The sequence below is a fragment of the Pisolithus orientalis genome, assembly GCF_024613125.1.
Source record: "Pisolithus orientalis strain OTSU chromosome Unknown F5J12scaffold_115, whole genome shotgun sequence".
In the NCBI taxonomy this organism is placed as follows: domain Eukaryota; kingdom Fungi; phylum Basidiomycota; class Agaricomycetes; order Boletales; family Pisolithaceae; genus Pisolithus; species Pisolithus orientalis.
Window position 1 is genome coordinate 32,936 of NW_026260896.1, and position 13,726 is coordinate 46,661.

Genomic DNA, 13,726 nt, shown 5'->3' on the forward strand with positions numbered 1-13,726 from the left:
TAGATGATGACTGCAGGAGGGATGCTGACTGCAGTAAGGAACTTGGATAGAATGAGCTCCTAGTGCAAGTTGATGTTGAGTTATGCAGGAGCAAGAGGATGACTAAGCAAGAGTTGTTGACTAAGCATGAATGACATTGCTGACAATGACTAGAGGTACATAGACCCTTCTGAATGAGCCTCAACTGTTGACAACAAGTTAGGACTGAGATGAACTGACTGATTACTGGGTGACTTCTTCTTATTGCTTGTGGATTGCTTGGGGGTTGTAGCTAAGTACACAGGGGTTTATATACTGTGGGGGGAGCACAGCTTGTGACAAACAAGGCACAAATGCTTGGTAAGTAATGAGTAAGGACTGAGTAATCATGATGAGTAAGCAAGAAATGAAAAGTAAGCAAGCAAAGAAGATTGGTAAGTATTGGCAATAAATGAGTCAAGGATAGTCAAAATATCATAGAATGAGTCAAATGGAGTCAGAAACTGAGTAAGTGCACTGATATCACATTGGGGGGTGGCAATGCAAGTCAGATCTCGGTGGAGACATCTCTAGATCCAAAGATGGCATGACAGATGGATGGTGTTTCCAGATAGGGAGTTATTAATTCCAGAACTGAAGGGCATGAGTCAGGCATCAAAGGGGCTAGGGCATTGGGGGTCTGTGGGGCAATAGGAGCATAAGTGATTGCATCTCCCACCCTTTCATCCTCTCAGTGAAGTTAACAAAAGCTTCATGAACAGGGCTCTGACAGAGGAGGAGGAGGAGGGGGGATGTCTTCTGCTGGATCTTGCAGTAAAAAGGCAAGATGCACATCATACTTGTCATGAATGTGATCAGGGAGGCTGGAGAACAGTAGACTATGCTGCAGTGGTCACAATGCAGGAAGAATGGTGGATGAGATTGGAATAAAGACAGTGCAGGGAGCAGGGAGGAATGATCCATATGCTTCATCAACTGGGAAGACCAAAACAACCACATAAGACCTTTCTAACTGAGTGATGGACCTGAGGCAACCAAAGAATGTCCTTCTGGAAGTCATACTGACAAGGAGAACACACTGGCCAAGCTGCATGGGATGAGATGGGGCTGACAACATTAGAATGAACCAGGGGGCTTCAGGACAGAAGCTGGTGGGAATGCCTGGCAGATATACATAGCCACTGTCTCTGGCAAATGAGACAAGTGAGATGATTGACAATGAGGTGGCCATGATTGATGGACTTAGTGAAATGAGCATCTGATGGATGGAGTGCTGTAGAAATGTGTAGGGTGTGAAGATCCTCTCCAAATTTGGAAGGCAGAACTGTGTGGCTGAGCACTTTAAGTGAGTGTGAGAATGGAGTTGATATCTTTGGAAATTGTGGAGATATGACAAAAACCAGAATGCCATACACCTTTAATGTGTGCTTAACTTGCTTCCTCTTTTCTCTTTAGCACTGATGACTCATTCTTGTGCAAAGGATGACTGCTCACATCCAGCAGTCTTTCTATGCATGAGGCCTTTAGTCTTCATCTGCATGGCATAGGCAATGCACACAACTCATTGATGAGTTAGGCAGAGTCAGCTGTAACCATATCCACAACACCTTTGGTGTGTGACACTGCCAAGATCTAACTTGCATCACCACCCCCTAATGTGATGTCAGTGCACTTCCTCAGTTTCTGACTCCATTTGACTCATTCTATGATATTTTGACTGTCCTTGACTCATTCATTGCCAATACTTACCAATCTTCTTTGCTTGCTTACTTTTCATTTCTTGCTTACTCACCATGATTACTCAGTCCTTACTCATTATTTACCAAATGTTTGTGCCTTGTTTGTCACAAGCTGTGCTCCCCCCACAGTATATAAACCCCCATGTATTTAGCTACAACCCCCAAGCAATCCACAAGCAATCAAGAAGCAGTCCAGAAGTCAGTTCAGTGCATATCTCATCATTGACAGTTGAGGCTCATTCAGAAGAGTCTAACTGTCCCCATTCATCATCCTAGGTAGTTGAGGCTCCATTAAGGGTCTATCTACCTTCATTCATTATCTGAAGTATCATCTGTGCTTTGTCAGCACACCTGCTTAGTCATCCATCCACTCCTGCATAACTCAACATTGACTTGTGCTAGGAGTCCTTTCAGCTGAACACCCTTGCTCCATTCAGCATCCCCTTCTCAATCAGCATTCATTCATCTTCTCCTGTGTAACTTGTCATTGACTTGCACCAGGAGCACTCCACTTGAAGTCCCCCCCCCACATTTAGATTTTTTCTGCATTCCAGGTTCTGCAGAGGCAAACCACCACTTGCCCATTATTTGTCTTTGGTGTTGGTTTTGGTTGGTTTATACTACCTTTCCACACTTTGACTCACACTGTCTTTATGTTTCATCAGAGGAACATCTTACTGTGGATGGGCCCATCCATGTGTTGTGACAATATAAATAATATTACTGAAAATGCAAAATTTAAGAGGACTGAGAACTTGTCCCATGCTGCTCCCAACAAGATATGGGACTTTGTGACCAAAGTCAAGGCAAAAGCAGAAGAACTTGGACATCAACACAGCAAGTCTCCTCATGACATCCTTGTTGCTGCTGGGCTCAGTGTCAAACCATCTCACATGAAGCTCAACAAGGCCAATCTCTTCCACTCATGGTATTGGGCCACCCAACCAAAACCTGATGGCAGTATGTGTGCCCTTGTCACAGAATTTCTTTTATAACATTCTTCCCAGCCAACCAAAACACAGTCAACAATATCATTATGGTGTAGTACAACCAACTCATGAAAGATATCCCCAAAGATGACACTGCAGCAAGAAAGGAGTCTTCATGTATCATAGCTGTACAAGCTCAGAGAGGGAAAGGTGTGGGATTGGTGGCTGTATGATACATATGAGCAGGAGTGGGCAAAGGCATGAAGTGCCTTCCAGCCATGATGAGAGGGTGATCTAAGACAAGCATCAGCTGTGGATCCTGGGTTTTAGGAGGGCCTTGTCTGACATGATGGGCTGATGCTCAGATCCCCAACAGATAGGAGGACAATGGTGTTTACTTACGATACATGTTTGTGGGCTCAGTGGACTGGTGGCATGGCGATGTGTACAAACTCAGTAGCCATTTCTGTAGGCATGGCTTGTATGTATGGTGCGAGGATTTGGTTGTGTTTCTGTAGATAGAGTTGAAATGCATCGCTTGCCCACCTCCCTTTGACTTTCATAACTTTGAAGGGAACTCCTTGGAGTAGATATTCCAGCATGGCTCCTATCCTCAGTCTGTGTCCATGTAGGTGGTCATGCCCTGCTGCTTTGGCTAGCTTCTTCATTCATGAGATGAAGGCATGGCAGGTTAGTGGTCAATGTTTGCCTCCCTTTTTGTATGCAAATAAGGGGCCATTCTCAGGTGGGCTGTTGATTAGTAGGTGCCAGGAGAATGCTGCATGGGGGTTGGATGGGCCTGATTGTTTTGCCCAGTTCACCTCTTCTCCCCAGGGGTTAGATTTTGTACTTGGCAGTAGGAACACCATTGTGCTGAGGCCATTTTGGTTGATGTCTTCGCATACTCCTTTGGGGGTGATGTGGAGTGCTGGGTTGAAGGAGTCAAGGTGTTTGACAGTGAACTCTCCTACTCTGGTGGCTGTGTAGAATATGGTGGTTAGGCAGGTGAAGACTGCTATGTCCATGGGGTCCTCACTCTGTAGCTGCCTGTGAAAATCACATATCATCTGTACTGTGATTGGTCTCCAGAGGTTCTGTTTGGAAGAGGAGGGGGCTATCTTGGCTGTGCCTTTTAACATTGTTGCTATCTGGTCCTCGTGTATTATCCAGGGCAGACCATTGAGAGTGTGCCAGGCATGCACACTGTAGATGTAGCCATGTATCATCTTGCCTGAGTAGGAGCCGGCTAGGGATGATATAAAGGTGGAGATCAAAACAGTGTCTGTGGGAGCTCTTTCCTCCTCTGGGATGTCCCGGCTATTGCAGAAAATGTGGTATACTAGAAGCCCAGCCCCATACAATGCTCTGGTGCTCTTGTTCCATCCCCTGAGGGTGACATCTCGAACCCTATCCCAGAAGTCCAGTGGGATGTTCAGAGACTGTATGATGCTGGGATGTGGTTGCCATTGCTTGAATCTGTCTTTTGCTGGGCATAATGGCCACAGTTTGGATGGTTTGGGTGTCAGGTTTGTTGGGTAGGGGAGAATGATGGTAGGTGTCTGTGAAGAGCATGATTGCTGGGCAGCCAGTGTGAGTCAAAGTGAGGTTTAGTGGTGAAAACCAACCAAAACCAACACAAAAGACAATGAAAGCGAGTGGTGGTGTGCCTATGCGGTACCTAGATGGTAGAACCTGTTCTTTGGGAGGGTTTTTTGTGAGCTACAACACTCAAAGATGAGTGCTGAGGGTTGGGGGTGCTCCTGATGAAGAGGGAGCAAGAATGTGATAGAAAGCGATAGGGTAGACTGCTGTCAGCCTACAGAAGGATGGATGGTGACTTAATTTGATGTCCTAAGCTGTACCGAGCTCAGGGAGGGCTTGGAGCGAAGTATATGGATGGTAGATGATGATAAGCGAAGTAGATGATAGCTAGACCCTTAATAAAGTCTCAACTATTGAAGCTGATGAATGATTTACTGAGAGATGATAAATTGCGAGCAAGAGGGGCTCTCTGATGTCTTCTTTTTTTTGCTACCTAAGTACAGTGACTTATATACAGTACAGGGGCACTGCCTATGGAAAACAAGGTGCAAACACTTGGTAAGTGATTGGTAACTGATGAGTAAGGAATGTAAGCGATGGGTAATTGTCTTGGAAAGCATTGGTAAGCATTGGTAAGGATAAGTAAGCCAAAAAGTGAAGAATCAGTAAGCAAAGTCAAAAGATTGGTAAGTATTGGCAATAGGTGTGTCAAAGACAGTCAGAATGTCACAGTATGAGTCAAGCAATGTCAGGAACTGGGAAAGTGCACTGGAATTGCATTAGGGGGAGGCTGTGCATGTCACATCTTGAAGAGATCACTTCTAGGCCAAAGTGGGATGACAGAGAGGCAGCACTGACCTGATGCCGATATAGTACATCCAAAAGTGGACAGGGTGAGTCAGATGTCAACAGGGGTCAAGCTTTGGGGGTCTGTGGGGTGACAGGAGCATAGGGGATTGCAACTTTCCCCCCCAAACCATCCTCTCAGTGAAGCAAATAAAAACTTCATGAACAAGGCTCTGTTGGAAGAGAGGATGAAGGGGGAGTGTCTTCTGCTGTATCTTGCAACAAGGAGGCAAGATGTGCATCATACTCATCATGGATGCGATCAGGGAGAGTGGAGAACAGTAGATTATACTGTAGCCACTGCAATTTTGGAAGAATGATGGACAAGACTGGTATGAAGACGTTGCAGGGGGCAGGGAGGAAGGATCCATATGCTTCTTGGACTGGAGAGACTGAAATGACCACATAAGACCTTTCCAAGCGAATGACAGACCTGAGGTGACCAAAGAATGTCCTCCTGGAGGTCATACTGACAAAAAGAACATGCTGTCCAAGCTGGATGGGCTGAGAGGGGGCAGATGAGAGTGGGATGTACCAGGACACTTCAGGATGGAAGCTGGTAGGAACTCCTGGTAGATATATGTAGCCATGGTCCCTAGCAAAGGGGACAAGTGAAATGACTGATGTGGAGGCAGCCATATCAGAAGAATTAGTGAAATGAGCATCTTTTGGAGGGAGTGCTGTAGAAACGTGTGGAGTGCACAAATCCTTTCCAATCTTGGAAGGTAGGATTGCGTGGCTGAGCACTACAAGCGAGTGTGGGAATGGTTTCGGTGTCTGCAGAATTGGTGGAGATACGTCGAAAACCGGAATGCCATACACAGGTGCTTAAGAACTTTATTGGCACTTAACTTGCCTCCTCCTTTTTCTTTGGCACTGACAACCTGTTCTTGTGCAAGGGATGACTGCTGACATTGCTGGCTGTCCTTCTTCACATGAGGGCTATGGTCTTCACCTCCATTCATCAGCTACATCCATGTCCACCTCACCAAACACCTTTGGTGTGTGACACCGGTGTCACGATGGTGTTAAGGAAATTTATGTTGGACTGTGAAATCACTGGAACATGGGTCATCAAAATTGAATATGAGGTGTGTGATGGGGTCTGGGATTGGGATGGGGGGGAGAGAAAATTTGGAGGGGGGATAGATGCCCTGAGAAGGTTTGTCTGCTGGGTTGTCTTCACTCAGGACATAGTCTGCGAAAATTCTGCATGGGGGAGAGGTGTGTAGAGCATGGATCCTCTGAAAGGTTTCATTTGTGGGCCTGTTGTTGCTTCGTCATTTCTTCCAAGCCTTGACAACTCCCTCGTTGTCCCTGAAGATGTGTAGAGGTTCAGGGGAGGGACAGATGATGAGGAGGTAACGTACAAGGAATTCAAAAGCCACACTCTCTGCCCAACCAATGTCCCTCTCATCTCCCTTCCAGTTTGTGTGCAACTTCCAGGCTCTCCATCATTCCCTGATGATGATTGCCAGACCAATGCTGGAGCTGGCATCTGAAAATGCATGGAGGTCTATTGCTGATGGGTGGATGAGGATGGGGATGGGGAGAGATTGTTGTAGGGTGTTTTTCCACCAGCATAGTTCATTTTGTAAACCTCAAGGCAGAGTGTGGGGCATGAATGGTTTTTTGCTGAAAATGGTAAGCATAGCTTGTAGGGATGTTAGGTAAGCACTTCCCCCTGCGATTACTAGCACTGCATGGGCAAGTCTCCTGTGGAGTTTCTGTACCTCTTCTAGGTTATGCACTTTCTTTTTCAGCCATTTGTCTATAGATGTAGTGTTTTTCTCTCTTTTGTTTGCTGTGAGACCTACTGTTTTATCATCTAGATTCCATAGGAAGCCCATGAATGTTGGTGACTGGGAAAATGGGGTGTCCTTGGAGGGTTCCCAGGGTATTCCAAGTTGATCTGCTACCATGTTGATGTATTTGAAGGAGTAGGTGTAAGTGTCATTGTGTGAGGCAAATTCATTGGTGTCCTTGAAGGCTTTTAGGGGATGGAGGCAATCTTCTGCAAGTTCTTCATGGTCCCTGTTGGCTAATTTTGTGCCTTTGTACCATAGCCATCCACTGTCTATCTTTGTTCCTCCATTTTGTGAGATTGTTTTGGCTTTCTGGGCCCTGGCAAGGTTGTATTTGAGTACTCAGGATCTGGGTTAGTGTATGAAGAAATGGTCATCTACCCATGCTATTATGGGGCCAATTCCCTCAGCTTGCATGATATCTAAACTTGTGTCCCTGAGTCCCCCATAGACTCCTGCTGATGGTCCATACCCAAAACACAGCACTGTGTCAACTGCAAAGGTTGGTGGTGTTTCTGAGAGGTGTGCTACCAGACCTGGCCACTGGGATGGGTGGATGGGTATTGTCCTATAGGCTTCTGCTACATCTCTTGTTGCTCCTTGGCATCCTGGGGGGAGCGATGCTATTAAAGCACATGTTGTGAGGAATGTTCCCCATGTGCATGGGAATAAAGAAGAATCAACATGAGAGTTGATTGAAGCAGTGGCACCATGTCTAGGTATGATAGGGTAAGATAGGTTTTGTATTAGTCAATACTTTCCTGGCTTTCCAGGTTTTGGTATGATACTAAGGATGGAGGATTGGAAGGGTCCTATGTACTGTTTGAGGAGGTGGGGAGGGAAAGGGCCTAGATAGTGACTCTGTGAAAACTCTCTGTTGACTACCTCCTGGAAAGCATGATGGTGTTGGGCTATGGATGGGCTGTTTGGGGGGGTGTATGTTTGGGGTATGTTAGGTATGTGGACATAAAAGCCATAGGTGAGTTGGTAGATTAGTGATGGGTATTTAGAAGTGAGATGGTGATGTGCAAGTAGTCTCTCCTAGGCTTGAGGGTGGTATGGGGTTTGGGTGACTCCTCTCTGTCTTGATTCAAGTGGGTTTGTGGTGGGGACAGTCCTGAGCTCCATGCTTTGAGTCTCCACAGCCCAAACACTCATGGCAGTGCAGTTTGCTTGTGCAGCCACAGGGGCATTGGAAATCCCAGCAGAGGATGCAGCTGCTCTTGTTGACAAGGTGGCCTTGGTGGTCCCACATGCAATAGTCTGGGGTTGATTTGTCCCATCGCATGGGCTCATTGCAGAAAGGTCAGTCCTCATGTCATCCCAGGCACTTCAGGCATACAATGTAGGTTCTGGGGTGAAAGTCATGACAGCCCCTCCTCTCTCTGCTGGGGCTTCGTCATGGGGATCTGGAGCATTTGCATGGTGACTGTGACCTGAGGTGGCAGGATCTAGATCTCTGATGGTGCTGCCTTGTCTTCTGGCCCTGATTATATCTGGGGGAGGGGGAGGGGGAGGGCTTGTGCCTCTGGAAGCATTAGGGCTGATGACCTCTCTCTGTCATTTCAGGCCAGGTGAAGCAGCTGTGCTGAAGCTATTGCACAGGTTTTTTTTTTTTTTGAATTTAGTATAAATATTGTATAAATATTTTGGTGCATGGGCAGCAGCAGCAGTTTGTTAAAAGGTTCATCCAGTGTGATGGGGAGAAGCAGAAAGGGGGGGGGAGGGGCTGTTATTTTGGCAGCAGCAGGGTGGGCAGGGCATGATGTGCAGCAGTGATGGGAAGAAAGGATTGGCTGGTGTGGGTGGGAGTATGTGGGGGGTTGACAGGGGAGAAGGGGATGGGTTGTCAGTTTGATGTTCTTCCATCTAGGAAAACTGGGAGGGGACTGACCTGATCAAGCCCTGATTGCATGTCCCTTGTGTCTAGGTCACATCCTATGTCTGCTAAAAGGTCTTCATTGATAACTCCGATGTTGTATGCTTGGTTTCATGCCACCTTGTCATGCCAGTCTTGTCAAACCTTGGATGTGTAGTGCAGCAGAGTTCGTTCCCTGCAATCTCCTCAGTCTCAAAGTTGGTGGTTGTCTATCCTGTGGAAAAACCAATTGAAAGTGTTGACCAGCTGGTTGCCCCATCCTGCATTCTTGATACAGGTCAGGAAGTGGTTTTGGCATACATATACTCGGTGAAGGTTAGTCCATGGTCTGGCTTCACATTCCTGGAGGTGGTAAGGGAGTTTGCAGTCCATAGCATTACATTTCCTTCACCAGCCTGGGTAATAGCTAGAGTATCATTCTCCTCCAGTTGCCTGACTGACTGCACTGCCTCTCATAGTCCCTCCCTCATGAAGTACCACATATGGACAAATTTGAAAGCTTCAATTTTTTTGAGGGTGCACTTGGCTGGTCACATCAGTAGGTTGGAGGATACTATCATGTCTGCATCGAAGATGGGGGGGTTGGTTTCAGGGGGTCGTTGGGGAAGATGTTCAGGGTTGACAGGTGGTGGTTGTACTGGAGGGGGAGGGGGTCTGTGTTCTGCTTCCCAGCATGGTTGGTCCCCTTGTTGGTGATCACCTTGTGGGTTGTCCTGGATCCAGCACTGTTCCAGAGCTTCGATGGCTTCCTCCCAGGACAGTTCTGCCCTGGCCATTACAAGTTCAACTACACCCTGGAAGCCCAGTAGGGCAAAGTCAGGGAATTGCAGCTGTTGGGGTTGCTGTGCATCCATAGTTGCAGCTCTGGCTGCCTATGATTGCCTGCAATCTGGGGTGGGATTGGGGCGATCCTCAGAAAAAGGTGAAAAAGGAGTGTGTTAGTTAGAAGAAAACTCAAGGAGCGATGAGAAAGAATGAAAAACTGAATGATGAGAAGCCCATGCTGTGGGCTGGGTTCTGCTGATGATGGAAAGAAGGAAAACTGAGGTGTGCAGCTACACAGCCACTTGTGTGAAGACAATTTTCTATTACTTGTTGTACCTCCTACATACTAGAATCTCTAAAGTTGAAGGCCATTTATGAGTGGAGTGAGAGCTGCTCAGCAGTGCCTGCTAACAAATCAGCCAGGTCCATCACAGTCAGAGTCCACAATGCAAAGATGCAGTTCTCCAGATTGGCAAGTGGTTGTAAGTGGGTGGGTGGGTGGCAGATCTTACTGTTGAGCAGGCTGAAGCATGGTCAACTCTTGAAGATATTGAAATTGCTGGAGTTGTGATGTATGTTGGACAAGACCCTGCAGGATGCCAGACCTCTGGGATATTTTGTGGTTCCAATATCATACAAAAGTACATCAATGAGCATGCCATTGATGTTCAGGGACTTATGGACAAGTACACCACAATATTTAAGTGATGTTACACATATCTTACTCAGACTCATTGCAATTAGGTGTCTCAGGGATGGTAATGGTACTGAGGCTGGATTATTAGGGACAAGTGCTTCTGCCAGTTCAGCTGCAGCATTGGAGTTGCATTGTCAAATGAAGAAGATAACAAGAGATCACAACCACCAGGTATTTGGATCTATGATGAAGGAGAAGTTGATAATGGTGCTCAAAGGTCTTTGCAGTAGGTATTTCTGGTATTCCATATATTCTCTTATTGTCTTTCCATAAGTGGTGCACAGGGTTGAAGTTGGTGATCCCCAGAAAATCATCTGGCAGTGGCTTCTTGAGTTCATTAGGAGGAACTCTCTCATCATAATCAACTGGCCACTTGGGGTGCCTCCACCAGGCCCTGGTTTTGAGTACAAGAAACTCAAAGCTGATGCTCTCTGCCAACTTGTGGTACCTTATCTGCAGAGAAAACTAGGCTCGATGTGCAATGGACAATCTGATGACAATGATGACAAGAAAAATAATTGTCTGGATGGTGTGCTGGAGGTCAAAATCAAACCCTGGAATGAAGGTATTGTGTACTCTTTTTGTCTGACTGATCACTGACCATTTTTGCAGATGTCATGAGCAAAGAGATGCACACCCATTAAAGGGAGAGATTGCACTGGTCAAGGCTCCTGATGGCATGGTTTTGTGCAAGGTGTCTGATGATCCTGAGTGGCAGAAGTCTCATGAGGAAGAGGATCCAGGTATGGTGGCACCTCATGCACAGAGTGGAATCCAATTTCCATTGCACAAGCAGGCTCATGTGGATGTGACAGATAATGATTCAGTTCCTTGTGAGGTGAGTCAATTCACTCAACCTCTGGTGTCCACTAATGTTCCCCAAGGCTTCATGTTCTAACCACCAAATGCCCCTGCATGACAAAGGCAGGGATGCATGCTCCATCACTGGCAACTGCAGTGTAGTGATTTATCCTGCTGCATTTTGGTCAAAACTAACAGGTGACATGCACAGGATGCACTTCATGACCCACCAGCATGCACAAGCCATGAGAACACCTGAGAACCCAGTCAATCTGAGTGCCCCTTGCTGGCTCAGTGCTATGGGGTGAGGTCCAGACATATCAGTTGATTAAAAGACTAATGGAGGACTGCACAGGATCTGCATTGTGATGCTGCCCCAAGCTGCTTGCACCTGCAGGACCCTGGCCCTTCTCAGCAGTTTCCACCATCTTGGCATTATGAGGTGAGTATCCCAGGCATTCTGCTTCTTTAAGGAGACCAATAGAATGTCCTGCAGGACCCTCATTATGACTGTGCCAATTATACTGATCCTGGCCCCTCCAATGTTCCCTACCATGTTCATGGCTTGATCATTCAATGTCACATTTTGTTTCACTTCTCTATAGGTATTACCACCTGCCCACTGTGGTTTGGGGCATTTCCCTCTGTCCTGTCAGATGTATCACATACCATCTCACCCTGACCATCATGTTTACCATGATGCTCCATACATCTCTGACTACTACCCCCCAGCCCTGCCTACAGCACAGCAATGGGTTGACAGAGGTAGTGCTGCAAAGTATGAGGACAAATTTCCTGAAGATTACTTAGATTATTAATCTCCTCAGTATTTTCTTTTGAAATACATGTTTATTTTTCTGTGATAGGGTGAGCAGTGAGTGAATCAAATCTCAGTTCTCTGTTGTTTTGAATGCAAGAGCATTTGTGTCTGCTTGAGTGTTATTTTGTTATCCCCTGTGGCCACACTGCCATAGCACTGCTCACTTGATCTACCAATGAATTTTCTACTGATTGACATTCTACAGGGAAGATGCATATTGTCATGACCATGACACTGACATAAGCCCATAACACCTACTCCACCCTCTTCTGACATGTTCCCACACTTCTCCACCCTCTTCTGACACATTCCTATGCTTCTCCACCCTCCTCTGATGTATTCCCATGCTCCTCCAACCCTCCAAACACATCTCCACACCTCTCCAAGGTCCCCTGTCCATGTTCCAACCAACTCCACTCAACTCTGCCCTCAGGCTGGTCATGTGGAGGCCAGACCTTCATCTGTGCCTCCTCTGAGGCCTTGGTTGGCTCAGTGGGCTGTTGGAATTGTGGCCCTGCATTCCAGATAGGGTTCTGTCCTTGTGTTGGTTTTTCTCCATTCTTCTGCTCCTTCAGTGTTTACCCTCTCTTCCTCATTGTAGTAGTTTCCTTGTCTCAGTTAAGGTCTCCATCATCCCTACCCTCTATCCCTTGTGTCAGAGGGACTGCTAACCTGTTATACACTTGTTGGTTTGCATTCTACACTGCACTGCCCTTGACCTACATCATATATAAGGCCATGTAGTACTCCAATGTAATCAATATGAATATCACATAAAGTCCCCACCTTTGACTCCCTCTCAGTTCCCTCTGGAGTTTTATCTACACTCCCTCTGAGTCCACTCCACCTCTGAAATACAAGGGCTGAGCTCACACAAGGGGGCAGCACACTAGCTGAACCCAATGCCCTCTCATCTGACCTCCAACTCTGACCTCTGACTCTGACTCCAACCTCTGTCTCTGAAACTTTCCTCCATACCCCTCCACTCACTGTTTGTTGAATATCTCGCCAACCAGTGGTCAGATTCACTTTGGACTTTGACTGCTGTACTCTGCAGCCCAACCTGCTCCTACTCTGCCCTAAGAGGAAGTCAGGGGTGTTGTGTGACTCTGACACATATACTCAAAATACTGTACTCTTGTTTGAAGAGTTTGAGGTGCAGAGAGTTGGGTCAGAGAACATTTGAGGTGAAGCTTGGAGGTCACACCCACAGATAAAGGAGCCTCCAGCAATGAGGAGGGGATATGGTGACATTAAGCAAGTGTTGATGTGATGATCACTGACTGACAACTCTCCTAGTGTCAACTGTGTCCAATGGCCAGGGGCTCTGGTGAGTTCTGTTGCCTGGTTGCCTGCATACCTTATCTATATTTTATTACTGTGATCAATTGTTTTTCCCTGGTGAGTTGAGGCAACTGAGTGGAATACAAATGGAATTGACATGATTATCTTGAAATAATGGGTAGATGGCCTGAATTTTAAGGGGACTAAAAACACTCAAAACTCAATTTCTTTCAAGTTTGACAGATAGGGTTTTTCCACATGGTGAGGGGGGTGGCAAGGTTGGAAAGCAAGGATTGAAAGTGGTGTTGAGGCAAGGTTAGCAGTACCTCAGACTAAAGGGACTTGGGGGGCAACATCTTTTGCTTACTAATCAGGTGTTGTTATCATCATCAGGATACTACAGTTCTATGTTACATGCAAGCACTGTAGAGCTGCAGAGGCTGACTTCTGAATTTATTTTGGTCTTGTCTGGGTTCTCTCATTGACTTTGCCCCATAAACATTGTTGTTCAATGCTTTTCTAAGAGCCTATTTTTGTGTTGAGAATTAATCTACCTGCATTGCTACTAAAACAGGTCTATCTTTTATCAGGTCCACCATGCTGTTATCATTTGCAGTTGTACAATTTGCCCCCATTTAAT

The 13,726-nt window shown here is 46.4% G+C and overlaps 1 protein-coding gene across 1 annotated transcript; it reads left to right on the forward strand.

Annotated features, from left to right (window-relative positions):
- Nucleotides 1–9,930: 9,930 nt before the first annotated feature.
- On the forward strand, nt 9,931–11,800 carry F5J12DRAFT_787486 (uncharacterized protein; the record flags this gene model as incomplete). The annotated part of the gene is made up of 7 exons (XM_051743652.1): nt 9,931–9,966; nt 10,007–10,056; nt 10,229–10,411; nt 10,466–10,753; nt 10,794–11,019; nt 11,380–11,424; nt 11,588–11,800. The coding sequence occupies 7 exons, from the start codon at nt 9,931–9,933 to the stop codon at nt 11,798–11,800; spliced, it is 1,041 nt and encodes a 346-aa protein (XP_051594276.1).
- Between the last annotated feature and the right edge of the window lie 1,926 nt (nt 11,801–13,726).